This window comes from Pteronotus mesoamericanus, unplaced genomic scaffold (assembly GCF_021234165.1).
Source record: "Pteronotus mesoamericanus isolate MK-2021 breed Mesoamerican mustached bat unplaced genomic scaffold, CSHL_Meso_final scaffold_85, whole genome shotgun sequence".
Classification (NCBI taxonomy): Eukaryota; Metazoa; Chordata; class Mammalia; order Chiroptera; family Mormoopidae; genus Pteronotus; species Pteronotus mesoamericanus.
The window spans coordinates 22,455,191-22,481,025 of NW_026555329.1; the positions used below are offsets into that span (position 1 = coordinate 22,455,191).

The window sequence follows — 25,835 nt, forward strand, 5'->3', positions numbered from 1 at the left end:
AAAAGAGAGAAACCTAACATCTGAAGCACATGTCCTTTTTAGAATCTGTTAAATATACTTTAAATATTCCCATCTTGTTAGTCCAAATAACTTGTCTTTCAAAGCATTCATCTTCACCAATAAAGCTTTGTTTAAAATCTTGCAATGTAGATGAAGCCATTTTAAAACTAGAGTCTTTCTTCACACCAAATTTGAGTTCCAGAATCAGAAAGGCACTTCTATTTTGCAACCCACTTGTTTATTGATCTCACTATTTCCATCATTGAAGATTTCATTGAAAGAGCACAAACGGGAAATTGTATTTAAAGTATATATCTGGAAGTTAAGTAAAAGTTATTACATGGGAATCGATTAATATTTGAACTCATCACTGTATATTAAAATCCAAAAGTACAAAATAATACCTCATGGGCACTAAATTGTTCTGAATCTATTAATGGCTTTAAAGATGATACTACATCAACTGTTGTAAACAAATGTAGTATACATTCCTAACAATAAATTTCAAGGATTTTAATCTTCAATGTAAAATGAAACACCCACAAATTTTTTTAAAAGATATCCTTTACGCTATCAACCATTTTCTATAAAACGTTTTTGTATTAAAAAATAGCAACTTTACACATTATTCACTTCTAAGTCAAAAGGCAAGTCATATAATAACTTTCCCTAAAAATATTTTTTCTATGCTAACATCTACATTTTGGGCAATATTTTTATTATGAAGTAACAAGTAACAGTTTTTTAGTGCACATGGTTGACTTTACCTAACTCCTACGATAAGCCCATTTTTTTGGTCAATGTGTGAGATAGTAAATGTGGTATGAATTTTTATGAGATTACTAGATTTCAACAAAAAATGGCCTGGCGAAGCTAGTATATCATTGTCAAGTTGGACTTCTGAGGCAGGAAAAGACGGGTATGATGCAGGCCACGTGTTCAGGCATTAAAAGCCCAGGAGCCCGGGCGCCCCAACCACAGCCCGGCCTGTAGGCGCGCCCGGTCAGCCCAGGGCCTGGCGCTCTGCGCCCACGACCAGCTCGCGGGCCCTCAGCACCTCCTGAGACTGTTCATCTGGTTATGCAACACTGACAAGCACAAAGATAAACTACTCATTTTCCAAAAACACCCTTTAGCGCAACATTACATGAAAAGGAAATACACTGTGACGTAAGTCAACAATTGGTGAAACATTTATGGGTTAGTGGTATGATTTAGGATTTACAATTTGCATTTTAGTTTCCAATTCAAATACAGACTCCAAACTATTTTTTCCATGATCTCTTTGCTACTACAAAAAAAAAAAAAAAAAAAAAAAAAAAAAAGGGCAACATTAACTTATTCTACTTGTATTTTGCAGGTTTTTGAAATACCACATATATTGGGCACTTCCAGAAATAATAACTTTCAAAAGACAAGTGTACTAAATTAAAATACTACCAATTATTCAATTATCTGATGCAGTCCCTGAAAACCTCACTGTGTTTTATATTTCAATCACTGGCTATTAGTAAGAAAAACTGAATTTCAAAGTCTAGAACAGAGGTTGGCAAATTACATCTCACAGACCAAAGCCAGCCACATCCATTTGTTGAGATAGTTAGTGCCTGTTGCTGCCTCTTCACCAAAACAACAGATTTGTGTAGTTGCTACAGAGACTTCATGCAGCTAAAAATTTTTATTATCTGGTCCTTTACAGAAAATGTTTGCCAACACCAGTGTAGAATATCTCATGAGACAGAGATTTGTTTTCCAAGCAGTGTGTTGTTATTTGGGGTTCCACTCTTCCAGACTGACTAAGGTCTGAAGAAAATTAAAAAAAAAATAATAGCAAGAAAAACAACATTTACTTGACTGCTCTAGGGAGCAAGGCATGTTTCTGAGGTGATGAAAGTGTTCTAAAACTTAACATGTGGAGGTGGTTTTACCTCCATATACATTCATCAAACTCATCAAATTGTAATGGGTAAGTTGCATTTTAGGTAAAATACAATAGTACAAAAATACTAAAAATTACCTTTCAGGACAAATTCACCTCATTGTTATAGTTGGATAATAAAATATTAAAACTGAATAGTACAGGAAGGACATAATGAGGAAAATCAGCTAGTGATTGGATCTATGTGATTTCTGATAGAAATGTTTCTAGTTCATAATATGAATTATAAAACATATAACAATGTAGAATATGAAAAACTATTCTTAACATTATTTATAATGCCCTGAACTTTGAGTTATTAAAAATAATGTTGGTTCTGGACTTAATCTGAGTATTCATCCATATACCAGGAGGGAGAAATCAGGGCGCAGTAATTATTTTGTGGTGAAAATTCTTCTCTTCCTGAGGGCACGTAAGGTGAAACTTCAGAATCCAGAATCGAAGGGTTTGAATAATTATTCAGCTTTAGATACACATTAAAATTAAAATAACATCCACTTAACAAGCTTGAACAAATCTATTATCTATGAAGAGACTCTAATAACTATAGTGAGTTCAGAGACATAGAGAAAGAGAAATAGTGTTAATATAGGAGACTATCCAGGTTTTCTGCATTAAAGTTTTCTCTTCATTAAAATCTGAGCAATATGTTTTATGTATATTGAAATAAAAGGAAGCAAAGGATGTATTTAAGTTGAAATACAATATTACTCGATTTAAATATAAAGTGTGTGAGCATTTAATGGAAAAACATTTGCCCATTTTCTACTGCATTTCCAAGCATGTCACATCCATCACCATTTTACTGTGAATGTTATTGGTGATTGCTTGGTGAGAAAACTCACCAAATTAATAAAATCATATAGCCTTAAAAGACAATGTATGTGCTGTAAACAATAAAGCAAGTTATCTTTCATTTAAAAAAAAGTCATTATGTAAGTACAGAAGGGCTGTGAGGTATGTTAACAAGGGCTATCTGAGCAAAGAAGGGGAATAGGCAATGCTTATTTTCTTCTTTACAGCTGCTTATAATGACTATTTTAAAGCAAAAAAAATCACTTATAACTGTAAAAGCCAATATATGCAAATAAAATATGGAAAATCTTGCCCTTACTAATAAAACAGAATCCATGTTACCAGTAATATAAGTGCTACTATGTGAAGATGTATATGCACATAATCAAGGAATTGAAGAAATTTTGTAAAACTGAATGAGTACTGTAAATAGGTTCACAAGATTATGAGCCAATGTGTTTAGATTTTTTCCCCCTCTGGCATTTTATTTTTGTTCTCCTACTCTTAGTGTTTAGAACAATACACATAGACAGAAAGAGAGAAAGGATTACACATTCTCTTTTGGTATAAAGATGCTTTGCCAGCTTTGCCTTGAATTTCCTTTTACAAATGACACTTTCTAAAAGCATTAAAAGTTCTTCACCATTCTTTTCCCCAATTATCTAGTAATAGTCATTGGAATGATTACACTCAGAGAGGTAATAAAATCTCCATTCCAGATAAGGCTGGCAGTCACAATTTTATATTTGTTGGGTCCCTTTACTTCTTCATGGGAAAACCAGAAGGTTACTGTGAAGTTGGTAAGGGTATTTTTAAGAAAATGACTATAAACTGTATAAACACAGTGTAGCAAATCGAGTAAACTCACTTAGGAGGAGTTTTTGAAAAAAATTTGAAAACATTTAAAAATAAAATTTAAAGATCATTAAATTTGATCTTATTTTAACATACAGAAAACAAAACTGCCCCTTTAATTAGCTAGTCCAGGGTCATATAGCTAATTAGGGAAAACACGAGAGCACGTGCTTGGACTTCTCACTCCTGCTACCATGTTCTTTTTACTACATGGCATCACTAAAGGAGCCTGCCTTTTCGCTGTTATCTCTGCCCAAGGGATTGGGCATGGGTTACCTAGTGTTTCACCCGCAGTCTTTGTTGTGAGCCTTGACTGACGTTCTTCTATTCCAGAGGATCCACAAACTGGACCGGGGCTTACTCTGGCAGCTTCGGCCCTCCCTGACCTGTCAACGGGCTCTGAGTGGCAAACTCTATGTTGCAGGTACCAGGCTCAGAGCCCTGCCAGTTCCCAGGGGACTACCTGTGAAGGAACTGGGCCTGACCCAGGTCCTGTCAGATTGGTGGAAGTTTCTAGATGATCGGAGGCGGGAGAAACGCGTGCTAAAACCCTCTGTGCTACAGCCTGTCAGCCCCAGGGACCTCCCACCGTTGGCACCCTGTGCCCTTCCAGATACAAATGACTGGAGGTGGAAGTTGGGAGACCAAAACTGGAGGGGGGTGCAGGGCAGGGCAAGTGGTGGATGGAAACAAGTCTGCCTAGAACAGCCTGCAGGCTAAATGAGGATAAAGCAAGTAGACCATTCGATCAGCAGCTGCTTCAGTGACATTTTGGAAGGAGGCCAGGGATAAATAAATAATAAAAAACATAACCAAATAGTCACCATCTGCTGCTATGGCCACCACCTAATTGACATTTAATCTACTCTCTGTCTTTGATGCCCATATGTCCACCAACATCTCCGCCCGTGGCTGGACTGAAAAGGCCCGGTTCTTTGTCCTGCAGCCTGTAGAGGGGCTGTTGATACTACCTCTACGCAAACCTACTGACCTTCCCTTACACTTGGCCTTATCCCTGCCCTTGTCTCAGAAACCTCATTAAACCCCACTCATCCCTTGAAAAGACTTCGATAGGTTGTCCCCTCTAAGCCTCTCAAGCAAGAAGTGTGGCACCCTTTTCTGGCCTCCCATTCTGTACAGAGAGGTCACCTGTTGGAAAACATAATTAGTGGCATAAACGGTCTCTGGTCTCAGTAAGCTGCTTGAGAACAACCTCCAGGCCTATTGTTTACTTAACTTCTTAAGCTTCTTTTTTGCTTTTGTTTTTTTTGAAAAGGAGGCTTAAGGAAGATACTTAAGCAGAGTGCTCAGGCTAGTATTTGCGCTGAGCACCAATCAACTAGGCCTACGTATCAGCGTTCACCATCGTCATCACCACCATTACCAATACCCTTTATACATGTCTACACCCTAGCTGAAGGCTTCATGTGTTCAGTTCATTGTTATTCTTTATGGAAAATTATATCACACGGCATCATCCCCATGAAACAACTGGATAGTGCTTTTTTATATCAACAGCAGCTGGCAGACTCAGAGGCGGTTTCCCTGAACCCCCTGACACCTGGTATTCATGCTTTTGTGGAATCTCCTTTCCTTGAGTGTGGGTGGGACCTGCTACTTGTTTCTAAAAAGTAGAATATGACAAAGGTGATGGGCTATCATCCCCACGATTAGTTTTACTTAAGACCATTAACTGGCTGCAGACTCTACACAGTGCCGTCCGGGTTTGTACGCTTTACTGACGCAGGCAGCCACGTGGGAGAGGCCTCATGGCAAAGAAACTAAGGGTGACGTCTGGCCAACAGCTAGCTTGGATCTAAGGCCCTCAGTCCAACAGACTACAAGGAACAGAATTCTGCAAACCACCATCTGAGCTTGGATTTACATCCTTTCCCAGCAGATCCTTCAGATGACACCGTGATTACAGCTCTGTGACAGACCTGGACAGAGGTAATGAGCTAAACCACACCTAGATTCCTAATCCCTAGAAACAGAGATGGTAAGAGAGTGTTTTTTTAAACAGCTTAGTTTGTGGTACTGGATTTTGCTGTGTATAATACGCGCTTTTTTGCCCAAATTTTTGAGGGAAAAATAAGAACGCACATTATACATGGGTAGTACTAATTCTGTATCTGTATAAATGTTTTTAATTTTTTTATTTATGCTTATGCATTAAAAAGTGTAACTCTAGAAAGCAATAATGATATACATATGCAAAATAATACCCAGGAATATGATAATTGGTTTTGTTGTATCAAATTTCTTGTACCTTGTATCTGTTTTTGTATTTTGGATTATTTGTTACATAAAATTTCCTGTACCATAATATGTCCAAAAATAAATGCTAAAATTCCTTTATAATACAAAAATACCCTATAAACGTATCTAAATATAAACAATTGAATTAAAACAAAAGATGTTCTTCCTCAAAGTTCAGGCCAAAAATGTGGGTGCACATTATACATGGGGAAATATGGGTAATTCATTATATAGCACAAGACAACTAATACACTGACATTTTTCCAACTTAAGTTCCACAGACTCAAAAATCTGTCCCTTAATTAAATACATCTGGGAGCTACAATGTTCAATTTTAACTGCAGAAAGATAAAAAAATATTTTTGTGTGTATTTTTAACTTGTGTTTTTTTTTCTTTGGTTTAATCTTTGCTGTATTTTTTGCCATTACCACTTAGTCCCCTTGTGCCTCCCCCTCCCCCACCCAGCAGTCACCATACTCTTGTCCATGTCCGTGGGTCCTTTTTCCTTTTTGCCTACTTTGTCCACCCTCTCCCCCTCCACTAGCTGTCATTCTACACTCCATCTATGAAAATCTCACTTCTAACACTTTTTATAAAAAACTTTATTGATTTTCAAAATATTTTATTTATGCTATCACAGTTGTCCCAATTTTTCCCCTTGTGCCCCCCGTCACCCAGCCTACCGCCTGCTCCCACAGTCACTCCGCACACTTGCCCACGTCCACGCTGGCCTTTCATGTGTGTTCTTTGACTAACCCCTTCACCTCGCTCAGATAGTACCGTCTCCTCCATCCCCTCTTACAGCTGTTAGTTTGTTCCATGATTCCATGCCTCTGGTTCTATTTTGCTATTAGTTTATTTTGTTCATTAAATTCCCCCTCTACATGAGATAATATGGCACTTTTCTTTCAAAAAGTGGCTTATTTCACGTAGCATAATAGCCTCTAGTTCCATTCATGCTATCGCAAAAGGTAAGAATTCCTTCTTTTTTTACTTCAAGTATCCCTACAGTCTTGTCTTATCTTTTACCTCTCTAAATATACCAAGTATGATATTTTTCGGAGCAAAACAAAGCAACTTGTATTTCTCAATAAAACGATTTACTGCTATGAAGAAGATAAACAGTAGTTCTCATTCTTTCTTGCCTCTTCATTTCCTCACAGACCAGTGAGATACCTTCCTCTATAACCCGCACCAACAGTGACTGTCAGGGGGCTAGGGCAGGGGGTGGGCGGCCGGAGGGATGGCGCAGCCCAGAGAAAGAAGTGGAGAGCAGTTTAATGAGCACCTTGTTTGATGTCTCACATGTCACATATGTTTTAAAAAGGATTTATGTTTTGTTTTCATTTTTTAATGCCTTCTTGATTTCCAGAAATTTTATCTTTGGCAATGAAAGGAATACACTGGAATGTTTTACTGCCTTCAATGTTTGTGCTTTCAATTTCGAGATAACCTTTTCCATCTAGTGGGTACAAATGCTATGTTTATTTCGCATTCACTTAGTGATTAAAGGACAATTTCAAATTTGCACCAAAATTTCTCTACTTATCAGAGGGAGATCAAAGAGCTCATTTATAGCTATTCCCACTGATAAAGTGCTGGATAGCAAAATGTATTTATCTATAATTTTCATATTTAAAAGATCACTGGTCAGGATAATAATGAGAACTCCTTGGACACTCTAACAGTCTTTAGGTTGTTATATAAAAGAAGTCATATGATCTTATAAAATGATTTCAAGATGAATTATTTTTAAGTAGACAGACTCAACAGAAATGGTAATGTTAAAATGCCAGTCAATCTGATGCCCACACTGAGCTAAAGTTGCAAACATAAATCAATCTTCCCATATTAAAAAGTGGGTAATAAGAGCTGTACTGTCTACCTCACAGAGTCATAGGGATAAATAAAATAACAGCTATGAAATCACTTCATGAACTATAAATATAAAGGGCTGCTATTGTTATTAGCAGCAGAAATGACAGGTTTGAATCAATTTCATTTCCTAAAAGCAATCTAATGTCAAGTGCGTCAAATAACATGTTTCAGTGATTCAACTACTAGAATGCTTTCAAATGTTGGCTTCAACATCCAAAACTAAAAATGCGTCAGGCACTGGAGTCTGGACAAGATGCTCATCCTTTGTTTCAACGTTGTAGAGCACAGATGCCCATATCCAAAGTCGATCACAGACACGTCACTCACAAAGAAGGTAAAATAAGCCTTTCTTAAAATTTAAGAAGTGACTAAGTTTGCTGTCACAGCCACACTGACAAAAGGTAGGGCACTGATATTTTTATTGGAATGAAGGCTGCATGCTACAAAAGTGTTAAATTTATAAACTTGCTAAAAAAAAATCTACAATCTACCGTTATCTTAAATCATTCATTTTAACAATCTATACATCCTCCCTCGCCTTTTTTTTAAGATTACAAGTGTATTCCTTACCGTATACATATTTATACTTGCATGTTTTTCCTCTTGAGATTTTAAAGAATGGTCAAATGAACTTTGACATCAAATCTAATTTTTAAAACAACTGCCACATAAATCTTTGAAAAACAAGCTATACATGTCCTACATTGTTTTCTTATAAACTAATTTCACTGTTTTACAAAGCATCAAGCCTCTGAAGACTTTTAAAAATCAATATGCCATTTTTCATTTAGATTTCCGCATTACCTGACAAGGTGAAAATAATTTCTGCTGCAAGGTCTATGCCTAAGAGACTACAAGCATTGACACCAGACAAAACTAGTGTTCCTTTTTGTAGTGTTCAATGGTTTACTTATTTTTTTTATTAAAGTGTACACTAAGGTGTAATTATATTTTCAACTAAGACTGGTTTTTCTTGTGGTTCACAAAATTTTCTTATCTCATAGGTCTCTCCAAATGAAACATTTGGCAGAAGTATTCAGTTGTTTACGAATAGAAAATGTGTAATACCAGTAGATTCTTGGTCAGTTAATAAAGTGTTCTGCCACTTAAAAAATTAACATAAGTATGCTTTTCTTCTCAAAGAACAACACTAGTGCTACATATCTGTCGTAAAAAGTCTTATCACAAGAACATTTCCTTTTTATTTAATTATCCTTAGTCCCTTTACGAGGGAAGCTAAACTGAATGGCTCTACGATAGAGACATTTTTTAAATCTGAACTACAAACCACAGAAAGATTTTAACATTGATTTGTAGATAATTACTTTTAAAATCTTACCCTGCCTGACAGTTATATTTTAAAATAGACAAATGACAATTTTCATAAAATGTATAGGACAATGATTTAAAAATCATATCATTTTAAAAAGTTCATCAGTTTCTAGGGCATCTCTGTGTAACACAATAACTGATATTCAAAATGGAGACCACAAAACTGCAAGGAAAACTTACGGCAGGACTACAAGAACCCTGCTACCTAGGCTTATGCCTGTGCACTCAGCTAAAGTGCAGTGCTGGGTATATAGCAGGCACTCAGTACAAATCTGTGCAATGAACTACTGAAAAATATTCCGTATTATATCCTTGTTCAAGAAAACAAAAAAGTACAGTAAATGTTTTAGCAAGAAAGTCACATTAAAAATAAATAATTTTTTTTATCCCTACCTGAGGATATGTTTATGGTGGCAGGGAGAAAGAGAGCGAGAGAGAATGGTTGCCTCAAGGATGGAACCCGCAACCTAGGCCTGTGCCCTGATTGGGGATCAAACCCACCAACTTTTTGGTGTATGGGATGATGCTCCAGCCAACTGAGGCACCTGGCCCAGGGCAAAAATAAGTAACATTTTGAACACTTAAACACTAAATCATAAACGGTTAGTAATAAACATGGTATTAATGTGGACTATCCAGAAGCCAGGCACTGTCCTTAAATGGTTTATATGCATTGAATTATTTAATTCCTTAAACAATTTTTGAGGTGCCCAGTATTACTATCATCATCCCCATTTTCAAACAAGTAAATTAAGACACTGAGAATTTCAATAACTCACCCAAGGACATGAGATTTGTAAACAGCAGAGGCAGGATTCCAACTTGGGTAGCTGGCTCCAGAATGTGTACCCTGAACTTTCTGGGATATTGTACTTCATCCTGTCTTTTCACACGGGTATATTTGCTTCCATGTAAAAAGTTTCCTCCCTTAGACTTAAATGTTTTTAGTTAGTACTTCTGGTACCGCTCACCTTCCTGGAGTTGTGTACTGTTTATTTCTAACCCGTGGAAAAGGTCACATTTGAACAGAGGACCCTTCCCAGCAGGGGGCCTGAGGAGCATTCTTCAGCTACTGCCCAGCACTGTGGAGTCCTCAGGGGAACACTGTTAAAGCCAATTCAGCTTTCGTATGCCCAGAGGGCCTCTCAATGCTTTAATTTATACCAGGAATATAATTAGAGAGGGAGTTCTTTCTAATTCTTAAATTACTGAGGCTCCATTCCAGCTTATACTTCCGACCAGCCTTCCTACACGTCTGCTGTGAAAATCGTTCTTCATATTGTTTCCTGTGGTTATCTCAGGACACATGTTCTATGGAGTTCCATGGTTTAGGAATGAGCGATAGCTAGCATTTGGGATCTCACCTTCCTGAAAGGGATCTCACTGTTTAGCTGATAGAAGTCATCAGACCAGCAGCAGTTACTTTGAGCAGGACATCTGGTTAGCACTTTTACCCTCTCAAATGTTTGGGAAACTACACATGTGCTAAATAAGGTGTCAATAGTCTAATGGGTACTACATTAGGGCTCCAAAAATGTCAGTAATAAAAATAATTCGACACATCACTTACTAAATAACAGGCATGATATTAACTTATTTTCCATCCTCTGGGCCAAAGTAGGTACATTTTTAAGAAGGAAGTTTGAACTATATAATCTCAAAATTTCCTTCAAAGTCCAGAAAAAATCTAAAATAAAAAATTCTGAAAATGTGTATGTAATAGGTTTTCCTTTTTCTCTCATACAATTATCACACTTATTTCAATTTTCCCATCATAGATCTGCTGCCTTTATTCTGAAAGAAAAAAATCACACAAGCCTTTACCCATGATATGGTTCTATCAATAAGTGAATGGTGACTTTAACAATAATATCACATTCTGCTGCTAACTCTTTGGGCAAATGTGTGCATATCGTACTTCCTTTGTATTGCTCTAGTAATGTTAATACTAGTGATTATTAGATGCTTCCAATGTATTTTAAGTAGGGTGAGAGCTTACTGGTAGTTTTTCAGAAACCATCACAAACATATAAGCCTGAAATCTTCCAACTTTCCTTATGCCTTACGCTTCTGTTGTCACCCACTGCTCCCTATTCTATGACTTTCCGGTGGTTCTAAGCACACTTTCCACCTCTACCATCAGCTGGTCATTATTTCACACAACAGATTTCTTTAGCTGACAGCTCAGCTCCAAAACTAAAATAAACACTCCAATCTGCATTTTAAAATATAGCAGTACCCATCCAGATTAAAAATTGAAACGTCAACTAACTTGGCAGATATTTAATAGAGAGATGTTTACTTTTAAAGTATGGATTTTTGCAAAAAAAAAAAAAAAAGTTGTATTATTTTAGATTTGTAAGCTTGATTATGCAGATTAAAGTTTTTTTATAGTATGTGATGAAATAAACATAGATTGTTTTTCAGACTTGTATCTAAAATTCCTAAAGTGGCCCACCCAGGCCGCTGTGGCTGGGGTTGGTTGGAGCACTGCCCCATAAACCAAAGGGTCACAGGTTCCATTCCCAATCAGGACACACACCTAGGTTACGATCGGCCCCCAGGCAGGGTGTGTCCCCAGTCAGCACTCGTACAAGAGTCAATTGAACAATGTTTCTCTCTGACATCGATGTTTCCCTTCCTCTCTCCCCACCCCTTCCCCTCTCTCTAAAATCAATAAACATGTCCTTGGGCGAAGATAAAAAAAATAATAATAAAATTCCTAAAGCAGCACAGATCATGTTCTTGTTTTTTTTTTTATTTTCCATTCATTGAAATGAAAAAAGTCCTAGCTTCCTATGTTCATCTATTACAAAAGGAAGAAAAATTCTTAAATATTACCGTAAGTGCACACTGCTTCAGAAGTAAACCAACATGCATGGCATTTAAACGCCTACAGAACAAACAGGAAAGCAAACTAATATTAAACTGAGAGCACTAAAATGAGAAAATAAAAGGATCAAAATTACAAATTTTTCCAGTATGTCTAACCTTCAGAATTTATAGCTTGTCTCAGATTTCCCATACTCACTGGTCAGTTTTTCTTGTGTCCAATAAAAATTTAAGAAAACCTGTGCTTTAGACTACAATGACTCACTGCCTCCAAGATTTTAGTATAAATCAGGCATACTTCACTGACGTATGGATCAGGGAAGTCTGGTTTTGGCTGCATTTTAACATGTGCCTTCTTGGAAGGTAAGGAGCAGGAGATGAAAGAAGATCCATAAATAAGGGACATCAATGAATTGCTAAACTCTAAGTAACCTTTTACACTTACCCATTGGTTAACAAAACTCGTGTTCAAGTATGATCATGGTAGTGTTGAATAGCATGTGAGTGTTACATAATTCTTAGGTTCATTTCAGTGCTATTCTTGCAAACATCACCTATATCGTTTCCTATCTGGTCACCACTGAGGGTTCCAGTTGTCCCCTGTATAGATTTTTTTTAAAGGATATATTGGTATATTTCAACACATATCCTGCATCACCTATCTGATTTACTGCCAACAATTTTGCCCTCATATTGTATAATGAAACAATATTTTTGCATATTGAAATCCTTTGCCCAGAAGGTTTCCATTGACAGTGGAGAATAAGACAATCAGCTGTATTTGTGGCAGTCTGTTCTGCATTTAAAATGTTTCACTATGCATGATATGGCTAAAAATGAACGAACACTGTTTTGAATTTCCTCATTTCCATGGAGTATGAAGCTGCCATTCTAAGCAATCAACCCTATCCACATTGCTTCAGTCTGTTCATTGGTGACGGAACAGAGATAGAATATGTATATTAGTTGCAGTTCATATATTTCCTTCTTATTCCCATTTACAGCTTTTAAAAAAAATTCATGTAGATGAGTTTTTTAGGATATTTTTAGGGCAGGGAAACTCTTCTCTATGACACTATAATGCCAAATAAATTACATGTCATTATAAATTATCAAAACCCATAGAATGTACAACACCAAGAGTGAACCCTAATGTAAACTAAGGACTTTGGCTAATACTGACATGTCAATATAGATTCATCAATTATAACAAATATACCACTTTAGTGGGGGGTGCTGATAATGGGGAAGGCTACCCAGGTGTGGGTGCAAGAGATCTATGAGAATTCTCTGTACTTCTGGCTCAATTTTACTATGAACTTAAAATTATTCTTAAAAATAAAGTCTATTTAAAAGGAGAGCCCTGGTTGGTGTGGGCCAGTGGATTGGGTTCCAGCCTGGGAACCAAAAGGTCGCTGATTCGATTCCCAGTCAAAGCACATGCCTGGGTTGGGGGCCAGGCCCCCAGTAGGGGGCACACGAGAGGCAACCACACACTGATGTTTCTCCCCCTCTCTTTCTCTATCCCTTCCCCTCTCTCTAAAGATAAATAAATAAAATCTTTTAAGAAATAAAATAAAAGGAGAAAAGAAAAACCCTCATGTATGTAGCATGTTAGCATACCTGAGAAAAGTTACATTGTGATAACATGAAATAATACAATTGAATGTCCTCATCACCCCTCTTGAATGCAAGAAAACTTCTGAGGAGAGGAGTGGAATATTAAACAAGATTTAAATGATGAAGCTAAGTGACAATTTCATGACCAGAGAGAAGACAACTTCCTTTTCAGAAGGGTCACCACATCATTAATATAATGAGGTGGGGGAAATAACTGTGTCTAGTTCACAATCAAAACTATACCTAAGGTAATCTGGATAATCTGATAGATTTTAAGATATGTACATTTTGATTTGGAGTTCAATTAACTCTTGAAAAATTAGGGGAGGAATCTCTTTCTTTGGTTCATATTATAGCATCAATTAGTCTAAAAATATTCTCCAGTTTTCAGATCCATACAAAAGCATCTTCCTGAACTTTGCATTAAAATTGTTGATGCATCAAATTGTTGAAAGGGCCTTTTTAAAAGTAGAGTGGCACCTCACTGGATAATAAAGATATTTTTGCTAATAGAAAACATATTACAAAACAAAGATATAGTAAAATTGAACCCTACAGGCCATAACAAATGGACTAAGTGATACCTAACCCTGAATTCGTAACGATGGTTTCAATGGTGAATTTTACATGCTAATGATAACAAAGGAGTTAAAGGTCTGTATTTTGGGACGAACAGGCTTTTATTCAGAGACTTCATACTTATCCCCCTGACAGACTCTTCTCTTCGTCTGAAGGCCCTCGACGTCCTTGTATTCTACTATTCCCTACGTGAATTCTGAGAGGCACACTACAAACAAACCCCCACTCTCCATGGCCTCTGCATAGTTACCATTCTGGTGTGTTCTGCAAATTAAGCTAAAATGTGATTTACAATAATTTCCTTTCTCACATTAAGTCAAGGAACAGCCTGGAGGAGGAAACGAGCAACATTAGGATGGTAATATTTTAGACCTCTAGTGGGAAAGAGACCTGTGTAATTTTACTTGATTAAAACCACTGAGCTATTTAACTTGGTTCCTACATTGGGAAAGTCAGTGCAATAAGCCAAGACATTAAATGCTCCTATTACAGAACTGTCACTGTCTCTTTTTTTACCGGGGCGAATTTAACCCAGCTGTCCTTGCACCTAGCAAGGCCATGACCCTTAAAAATAGCGAAGGAATGGTTGGGGAATGTGAATGACACCGTCATCATCTTGCAAGAACTGCAGGGAGCTATAATTCTACAGACTCATCTATTTTGTTTTAAATCTCATTTACATGAAAAAATACCTTTCAGTTTTCATACTATCATACTGCGAATGAACATTAATTTCTCGGTGAATTTATTTATGTTTTTACTTGTCATACTTCAATAATTTTCTTTTAATGTGACCTCAATGCATATCACAAAAGTGGGGCTCTTATCTATTTGAACTTCCAGGAGCTAGAATAAAAAATCTGATTCTTGGGAAAGATGGTATAGCACTGATTCCAGAATCAATGGACTGATTTTTTATCCATCAGCGAATATCCGGTTATCAGGAAATAAGTTATTAATTTCAAAATGTACAACATAAAAAAACCAGCACTGAAAAGGGTCTTAGAAAGTGTTGGTTCAATGCTCTTATTTTTCAGTTGAGGAAGCTAAAGCTCAGAGGGTATAAATTATTTCTTTCTTCTTCTGTTCTTGTTTTTAAAGCCTCACAAATAATGACTATTTGAATGTCACAAGCTACTTATAGACAGAGCCAGGGCTCCTAATTCAATGCTCAACACACATTGTTCTCAGCAATAGCACACTTAGACAATCACTAAAGGTCTGCAGAGTAGGAGCTTCAAATCTTATATATCTTTTGTACACATTTACATTTACTCAGTGGCGTTTATTTCTGCAGCCTGAGCTTATAAACATAGTAAATACCAAACAGGAATGTAGAGCCTTTGTGTGAGACCCTCCAAAAGTGTGAAGCTCCAATGCTATCTAAAGTCATCAAATTCCATTTATGCTCCTGACTGTACCCAACCAGGACAGCTTGGATGAAGAGAAAATTAGTTTGTAAACTGCTGGTTTGCCAAAATAAATCAAGCAGCAATCAGTACATTCAGGTGGGTCTTAGTCTTTACACTAATAATCATTGAGTAATGCATTTTTTTAGTTCATTCAACCAATATTTACTGAGCAGCTACAATATGCTAAGTGTGGTTGTAGACATAGAACAGACAAGAGTGAGCAAAAAAGGCCAAGTCCCTGTCCTCAAAGAATTTACAAGTAGTTGAATTAAAAACAAAAACAAAACAAATAAACAAATGAACAAAATAATTTCAATGCACTTAAGTGCTAATGAAGAAGTTAAACTGGATGGTAGTAATGCGAAAGGTTGGATTTTTGGAAAGGTGGCTTCTTTGAACAGGTGGCACCTGACCTATGATCTGTATGATGAGAAGGTGACAGCCAGAGTGAGAAGTGGAGCAGGAGTATTCAAAGTAAAGAGGAAGGCTAAGTGGAAGGGTCTGACAGGGGAACAAACTTGGGCTTGATTGTACCACAGGAGGCAGAAAGCAGCAAGGTGGTGAAGACACAGGCTGCATATGAGCCTTGAAATGTTCTTTCCTCAAAGATAATGTAAAGATGAACTGCTCTTCAGAAATGAGTCTGAATGCCTCTACATAATTTTATTATTGTACACAGGCAGGGCACATTTCTGCATTAAGAAAGCCATAGTTACTCTAAGTCATGTGTAATTTACTGCATATAGAAAATAAGCCTCCACTAAGTGCTTGTACATGATTTTGCTTACAAGAAAAAAAAAACAACAAAAACCAGTTATAGCATTCCGGTATATACCTGGAATTCAGAACAGCCCTTTGTTTGTTTAAACCTGCACAGGTCCATAAATAGGTTATCATGTAGTTTACCTTGGCCAGCAAGTAAAATATCCGAAGTAACTTCATTACTATTGAATTAGTCAAATGATAAAATGTTCTTTCAAGCATGTGATACATTGTTTTTGGTAGTGCAATTTCTTTTCATATAATGGGTGTCATATTTGTTGCATATAGAAAATTGCACATATATTTGTAATGATTGATAATTTACTAGAAATTAGGCAGCTCTGTAAGGTAACACATCCATGTGTATAAATACAAAGGTCACCTTAGATTGAAGGATACAGATCAAGAATCTGAATTCCAGCTTTTCAACCACAGACCTGTCCGATCAAGCCCAGGTAACACCGTACCCCTCCCTGAATCGCATGTCTCTCTCAAAAATAGACATTACTGCACCTTACTAAGTTGAAGAGACAATGAAACAAAAATATCTAAGTGTCTGGCTCCTAGAATAAATTCAATAAAGTTTAGTGTTTTTTTCCCCCCAATATATTTTTCTAATAAAGGTAGTAGCATTTACCACATGCGAGCAATAATCATGCAGATTTCATTTGTCTCTTTTAATGAAAACTCTGTGGTATTTTTCACATACAAGAAGGATGTAGGACAAAGAAACTGTTTCTAAAGCTCTTCATACATCGAGTCTGAATTAAGACCTAATTTTCTAATTGTTCTGCTGCCTGGCATCACCCCATTCTTACTGTCTAGATTCTCTGCAGCTTCCACTGTGTTTTCTTCATCTCAGACACAAACACGTGCCCCAGTGCAGTAAATCATAGTTAATTGCATGTCTTAAATTAAAAGACAAAAATAATGCACAATTAATTGGGGGAAATTGTCAGTTGGTGAATGAATCTCGCTCATTACACTTTGGGCGCAGGACGCATGCCAAGCGTGTCCCCGGCGAGACGGTGCAGCCCCTGACGCCGAGGGGAGGGTGCCACACCCCCTCGCTGCAGAGCAGGCTGGTCTGAAGAATTACGTGCTCTAATACATTCAACATTGCAATGGCAGCATCTATAGCTTTCTCTGCAAGGGTGCTTCGTACAAGACTGCATCCTAGTGAACAATGAGAAAGAACTAGACTTTTAGTTGAGAAGGGATGGCATAAAGAGACTGGGTTTGGGCCATTAAGGGAAAAATCTAAGCTGTTACAAATGATTTTTTCATACCTGATAATATGCAAAAATGTTTATAACACATTCTTATGTGAAAATGACTCATAAACCAGTATGTTTGGTTTTTGAGGACTTACAATAGATGGAAAAAGCAAGAAAAGAAAGAGTGGAAGAAAAAGGTCCTTGGAAACTATACAATAAAAATGTCAGTATTTATTATTCCTGAGTTGTTTACACTTTCTAAATTTTCTTTAAAACTTTCTAAGTTGTTCAAAATTACATTTAAATTTATTTCTGAATCTGATAGAATGTCAGTTTTAAAGATCCATAAGAATCTTTTAAAATAAACTTAACTATTATAGTAAAAATGTCATCATAAAATTAAAAATAACCTCCACACAATTCTACTATACCCTTGGTTAAATAGACAAAATCAATTCTGTAAAAATGTATTTTGAAAATATTTAAGAAAACTTAGTTCAATAAAATCAAATGTTTAATACAATAATTTATTCCAAATATATACCTTATAGTATATTAATACTCCAGAAGAAAATCACTATAAATCCTTATAAATTTATTGATAATGACAAACTACAAATACATTCATAACAAATTCAATAACCTTGAAGGTAAGGAACTGCAAATCTCTCCTCTCGCCTACTCTCCCATTATTTTCTACCCTGTAACAGAAAGACCCAGCATTGTTCTGATACTGAAATCGGCAATAAGCAACACACACTCACACAGTGTCACATTTTTTACCAAACTACATGAGGACAAATGATAACATTTAGCAAAATACAAACGGTAACTTTTTTGCATTTCACATTTAAAAGAAAAGAATCTACAACACCCAACAGAGTAGATTCATCCTAAAGATATTGAACCGTCTACTAAGCTTGAAATAAGAAATAAACATTGCCTGCTTTCTTTTATTTATCAGGAGGGGTGGGAGTAGAGCAGGAAAAGCTAATCATACTTCAGCAAGAGCCCATAGCTCAACCTCAGGCGTCTTTATGTCCCAAGGGTAATATTTCCATTCCAGTCTTAATGGAACAAATTTCTAATCAGAATATGTATTCAAAAATAATTGAGGCAAGGCAATGTCAACATATCATGCTGCCATCAGCATTCTCTGGTGCTAGGAATCAACTCGGCGCACTCTCTGGTGTGACAGAGCCAGGGCTGCGCAGGAACGTCAGACTTGACGAAGGGAGGGGAGCTCGCCAGGGCGGTAGGAGCACTTGGCTCCTGTCTGGGTGCTTGAGACAGTGTTTGGGAGACAGCTTCTCTGCTGGAACAGGCCAACCTTAAAATGTTTCCTTCAACCTTAAAGCATTTCAAAGATGACTTCAAATGGATCCAGACCAGGAACTCAACTTTCAAATGAGAATCAAAGTCTGCTTTTATAAAATTAATGAGGATTCTTAAAACAACAGTCACTTCCAGAAAGGTTAACCTAGATTTTTAAATTATTAAAACCGTAGGGCACTGCATACTTTTAAATATATTTTGTGATGCCCTGAAAAAGTCCAGAGGCTTAAACTCAGGTTTCTTCAAGTGCGACAGTATATTAGTAATTGTTGTAGCTGGGTGATGAGTAATAGGAGCTCATCCTACTAAACCTTCTACTTTTAAATGTTTGACATTTTCTTCATAAAAAGTAAAAAAATAGATATCTTTTGATATATTTTATGTTCACAATTTTATACTCTTCTTTTGCAAATACATGAGATGTGATTTATGCTTACGATTACTTAAGCCTTTAACAAGCAGTCTGAAATTTTTTAAAAATCCACCAAGCATAATGTTGATTATAAAAAAAATTCCTTCATTCCTGAAACAACTGTTCCATGATCTCTAATGATAGAAGAAGTGCACCTAAACAAACGCAGTGCCACCATCTGCATTCTCACAGTGTGACAAAATAGACTGGTAATTAACTGCTTTCCTACCGAAATCTGCCAGCTTTAACTCCCCCGTGTCACTGATGAGAAGGTTCTGTGGTTTCAGGTCTCTGTGCAAAATATAACGCTGGTGGATGTAAGACAGCCCTCGCAGCAACTGAAATAAAAACAACTGAAAAAATAGGGAGACAAGAGTTAAAATCTGAACACAGATAAATGCCAGTTTCTACATACAGTCTGCCAAGTACTTGTATTTACTGAAAAGGGATACCCATTATTGAATTGCCTACCAAATTATTCAAACAGAATGTGCACAAAGGTATGGAAATCCCTCATTTATTAAGAAGTAAATCTGAAAATTTCTAACAAGCCATCATATCAACCCAGGGAGCAATACCTCCTCAGCCAGAGAGATCTACAATCCGATCTATAGTCTATAAATCAAATAAAAATATAAAGAATCAATTCTTTATAATATCTGATTTCCTCAGGCCTAAATTAATGTTTGAGGAAAAAAACTATCCATAACATTATAAAAAGTAAAATATTTTTACCAAGTTTATGTAAATGTGCACATATTTAACTCCATAGAAATGGCATAAACATGATAACCAAGGTTTGCCCATTAACATGTTTTAAGGAATGAAAAGATAAGATGACTTAAAATAATTAAAACAAGAACAGTCACATGGTCCAATTAATACTACATTGTAATTATACTGCTTTTGCAAATATGGCCACAGAGATTAGGCCGTTGCCTGAAGACAGACATGCCCCTTCACTAATTACAGAGCAGACCCTTCCGAAGGGAAAAGGAAACTCAGAAAACAGAAAAACCAAGAATTCAAGAGTAATACTTTTATAAGTAATCATTTTAAACTTCTTAAAAGTTTAAAGGACGGATGGCCTTCTCTGTTCAGTTTCATGTTGAATCATATCACATGTTTCTATTTTGATAACAAAAAAATGTGATTCACTAGCCTTTCCAATATTCTGTTTATGAAAGAAGGGAATATTTTTAAACAATTTACTGGCCAAAATAATCCTAATTGATATAGTTTTTAAAAATCAATCTCGCAAAGCAAAAATAAAAACAAATGCTTTGAATGCCCCCAGTGTTCCAGTCTATATAGTTAGCTGTAACAAAAGGCAGTTTCAGGAAAATTTTAAATGAGTTAGTAGTGGTCAAAGATTGATGGTGTCAGGATTCCAGAATATTCAAATGGAAAAAGACTGGCAACTCCTTGAGGGGTTTGGAAGCTAGCATTTGTGGAATATTTTCCTACTAATGAGGGGCTGTAAAAGCCAAGTAAATTGTTTTCAGGGCAGATACCTTGAAATAACAGTAAGATGAATTCATTTCAAAATCTTTGTATGTAGTAATACGCTGTGGAAAAGTCAAGACCAAGGATCATTATTTCCAGAATCTAAGCGCCAGGAAGCAGAAGTCCATTCTGTGTTCGACTACATTAAATTACTGGCTCAAGCACCTTAGGAAGCAAACATTTCTGAGAGTCCTCCTCTCAGTCCTTCCTGGGTGGCAGATGGAAAGACTTAAAACACCATCACCAGCAGCTCCTGGCCTCCTTCTTCACTTCTAATAGCCTCTGCATCCTGAAGCCTACAATTGAAGCTTACAATTTCTAAGAAAATCCATATTCTTTCAGTTCAGAAGGGAAAAAGAGTGAGCAAATAAAGCCACTTTGTTTCTTCAAAAGCTTTAAAAAATAAAAACAAAAACCAAAACCAGACAATAAACACAAAGGCAGACCACATAAATTTAATTGGTGAGCACACAATGCAGTAATATACAGATGATATATTATAGAATTGTACACCTCACTTACATAATGTTATTAATGAATGCTCCCCCAATAAATTAAATTAAAATTTTTAAAATTTCAAAATAATAGTCTGATTTTGAAAAGAAAGTTTAGCATTTGACCAGGTGCTAACTAATTTTGGGGGCGTAGCAGAGGCTTCTCAGAATGTGATTGTCTATCTAGCCGTGACAATGCATTTTAGTGTAACGAACACACACAGAGCCAGCTGCCATTCTATGCATCATAGAATATGAGCTCATTTAATCTCTGTAACGATTTTAATGAAGAAGGTACTTCAATCGTCTCTGCATTAGGGAGGAGGAAACTGCGCAGTTCCTCAAAGTCACACAGCAATTAAGGGGCAGAGCCCGGGCTCAAACCAGTCAGTCTGGCACCAAAGGCCATGCCCTTAACCACCATCCTACAGGAACATTGGCCAGAAATCAAATCAAGGAGGCAAAGTATTGACATAGAAGCTGCTTTACAGGATAAAGCCTGGGTATTTGGTACCCTGGCCTTCAAGGCCACTGAGCTGAGCCCTGATGCCTCCGAGGGCTCAGGCGACATCACCCGACATTCCCTGGCACCAGGCAACCCCACTAACCCCACGCTCAGAGGACACTGCTCCTCAGCCTTTACCTCTGTCCCTAACTCTTCTCTGCCAGATATGCCCTCTCTCCCCTTTGCCTGCTAATCTCCCCATGAATCTTAGTTCTCCCGGAAGCCCCCTGCCCACCGCCCCAGGCCTTCACTCTCCCAGCAGGTGCACGGACACGAGGCGCGCCTCCTCTGGGCTCTGACGGCAGCCTCTGCACATGTCTAGGGCAGTGTGGCACTGGCCTACCCACCACGGACCCTGTGCCTTCACCGTCTTCCTAACCTAGTACACAGTGGACGCTCATGCCGGTAATGCAAATTCTGAACCGAACCTAGAGACTTCTGGACTGAGCAGGTACAAAAATAACAGGTAGGAAATGATGGGATAGAATTCTGTAGAAGTGGGCACATCAAACCATCACAAAGGGCTCTTCTTTTCATGTCTTTACTAATTAGTGAAAATATATAATCCTCAGGCTAATACAGAAGCTCTCCAAGTAGGACGTCATATTAGAGGAGATCACAAAAATCAGTGTTAAGAAAGGACACAACCACACACTCCAATAACAATTGGACAAACTAAGCTCCAAACATGACAAACAGAGCCCCAGACATTGAATACAGACCCATACAAATGTTTAGATCTCTGCGCAATACACAAAGTAAGAATGAATCCTCGTAGAGTACATTCACTCAGGATTTATTAAGTGCCAATCATGTGCCTTGGTGCTGTTATGTAGGAGGGATGCAAAGATGAATAGAATATCAGATGTATTCCCTGGACTCAGGAATGCACAACCACCAGGGCATGAGGGGCAGGTGAACAGACAATCGCCATATAAGGAGACCTGCACTGTACTAGCCACAGCCACACAATCTGAGTGCAATGAAGACACAGAGGGGAGAGGATCTAGCAGCAACAACAAAAATGTAGAACTGACCCTGCCATTATACAAAGAGTAGCCCTATGTAAGGGGTGAATGATAGGAAACTTGTCACTCGAAAAGCAGAATTAATTACACATACAACTTTAATAGAAAACCAAATGGATCGTTCACTAGATGCGCAAGTTGAAATGATGTGTTATATGATAAAAACCCTTGCTTTTTTGAGGGAAAATGTTGAGGAAACTAAGCAAGTATATCACTAAATTAAGAAGAAAAACATAGGTAAATGAAAAGATAACACCACTGGCCAGGTAGCTCAGCTGGCTAGAGCTCTGATGCTACACCAAGTTTGCGAGTTCATTCTCCGGTCAGGGCACAGACAAGAAGCAATCAATGAATGCATGAATGAGTGGAACAACAAATTAATGTTTCTCTCTCTCTTTCTCTCTTTCCCCCACCTTCTCTCTCTCTAAAATCAATAAGTAAAAATTTTAAAAATGTAATCTATGAAACTGCAAAGCTACCAATTCACCATCATAAAAGTAAGGGCGACTAAAGGATTCCAGCATAAATGGAAAACATTAGGAAGTACATTTGAATGTGCTGAACCAAATATGCACTGCTAGCTAAGGGTGGGAAGCCTGTAAGGACTCAGAGGCCATCATGAGTTAAATAGGATGCCTTTGAAAATGTCCTGGGCATTTCTTCCTTCAGACAAGCAGGCAAGTACCTAACTTTCCCATGTAAATTTCTGAGAAAGCCACTTGACTTGCTTAAATCACCACACAAGATACACTTAATCTTTGTGAAAACCAGAGGACAAATGAGAATAAGAGGAACCACCAAAAGGGGGTCACATGAAAAGAAAGAATAAAAAATCATCTTTGGTATTTGCTAATAAAACTTGGTAGCCATCGAAGGAATCTCAGTTCCTGAAAAGAAAAGAAGGGGGACTAATAGTAACTGAAGGCTTACTCTAGTTCAAAGGCTGTTCTGACTACTTTTACATATGTCATTGAATCCTTTCCATCTACAATCCTGTATTTCTCCATTTCATTGAAACAAATGAGAAAACTAAAGCTCTAAATGCACAAGACACTTACTCAAATTCATCCAACCATCACACAGTGCTTGTGAACTTTCCACTACCCCTCATATCTTAAACGAGGTTGATGCTTAATAAATGCATGGATTAATAGGTATACAGCCTATATAAGCAAAATAGTTTTATTAAGTGAACCCAAGTTTGTAAACGTCTCAGTTAGCATGTTACGTAAAGGACATACGATTCTTGGAACATAAGACTCTTAAACTTGTTTTTGCTGTGACAAATCCTCTTAGAAATGAATAACATGGTGGAAGACAGCTACTGTACTGAAGCTGATAAATTAACATATTTGAAACTTTCTACCTTTTTACTGTGGTAGCCACGAGCTCTTCCTAAGAATGTCCTGTCACCTCAGGATATTATATACTCAATTTTCTGAAAGGAGATCCCTCCAAATTCTTCACTATGATCACTTAAGATTTATATTGTAGTTCGAGTATGTTCACTTTATCTGCAATAAAAACCCCGATGGGAAAAATGCCTTAAATAGCAATGTCATGAGGAGCAGGGACACTTGCCAGCAGCAGATCTATCTGCAGCCCAGCTGTCTTGCCATCCCCAGCAGGAAGCAGCTCCCAGTCTCAGTGACATGGCACAGGCTTCTTGGGAATAACCTTTAATACTTCGTCTGCTCCCTCCCAAAGCTCTTTAGACTTCAAGTAGGTTAAAAATATCAAGATAAGGCCTTTGGTCAAAACTTTTAGAATAAGTTGTTAAAGAGTACACACACAGTATATTGTGTTTAGTACTGGGAAAATTTTGTGCCACTTGCATTAAGCAACAAGTTTTATACTTCCCTCTCCTTCAAAGTCTCAAGGTATACGATCAGATGCCCTTCGTCTAGGTGTTTAGTCACTGAGTTTCAAGAATGACCTGAAATGCATGCATTACTTAATAAATATGGTTCCACTTATATAAAGGGTCCACTTCCTTTAAGTGATATCCAGGTTCTCTTAGGGCTTACAGAAGGCTTATTAGAGCCATTAGCAATGAAACCCCCTGCCTTACAGCACACAACCAATTATTACAAAACAGTTAGTTAAGCTACTTTTCTGCCACCTGGGGACCAAGCTTATTAACACCTCTGTATTTTAGGTTTCTCATCTTGAAATTGATTGATTGAGTCTTAGATACTTTTAATCGTTAATCATGCTATAATGTTGTATTATTCATTATTTTTTGAATAACAGAAATGGCAGGCACTCTACAAATCAACAACTATAATAAAGGCCATTTGTTAAATGCTTACTATGATAGACATTGTGCTGTTTTATATTCATGTAGATACTTAATCCTCCCAACACCTCTGCCAGACAGATCTTATTTTTCCTAAGATTCAGAGAAATTAAATGAATTGGCCAAAGGGACACATTGCAAGTTAAGAGCTAGTACTGGTAATTTGAACCAATTTTTGTCTGGCTCTGACATCCACAATTAAGAGTATGGCTTCTGTACTATTTGACTTTTTTAAAAAAAGTCTGTATACTATTTAATTGAAGTACAGAGTATGTGAACCCAAGGCTAGAAAATGTGACACTAGCAAATAAAGCAAAGTTACTGATAGATAATAAATACTTCAAGTATTAGGCTCCATGTTTAACACTGCCTTATTTAAAAACCCATAAATCACACAAACATTAAATTGTCCACACATCAAATTTCACAAAAATAATTAGAAATTTGGAGATCCCAAAGTACCTAATGAATGCCAAAATATTTCATAATATGCATCAGATAATGGTTTCATTATATAAGATCTTCAGTTTTTAAAAGCTGCAGGATAATTCATCACAATTCATTCCATTTAGCTGAGTTTCAAATCTGCAAATGCCTAATGTGAACATCCAATCCTAATTCGTAATACAATGTACACAATTCATACTCAGTTTCTATTTTTGAAAGCATCATTACAATTCCATGTGCTGAATTTTTTTAAAAGAATACTTAGGTTACGCAAAGATATAAAGGAGACAGAAATAAAATCCTACATATTGAACATTACAGTATAATT

At 37.0% G+C, this 25,835-nt stretch overlaps 1 protein-coding gene across 2 annotated transcripts in view; it reads right to left on the reverse strand.

Annotated features, from left to right (window-relative positions):
* CDK14 (cyclin dependent kinase 14) overlaps positions 1 to 25,835 on the reverse strand; it is a 537,382-nt gene that overhangs the window by 244,931 nt on the left and 266,616 nt on the right. For both annotated transcript variants that reach the window (XM_054564177.1, XM_054564178.1), the window contains one exon: positions 19,458 to 19,581. In XM_054564177.1, the coding sequence (XP_054420152.1) occupies positions 19,458 to 19,581 (124 nt within the window). The remainder of the gene's footprint in view (positions 1 to 19,457; positions 19,582 to 25,835) is intronic.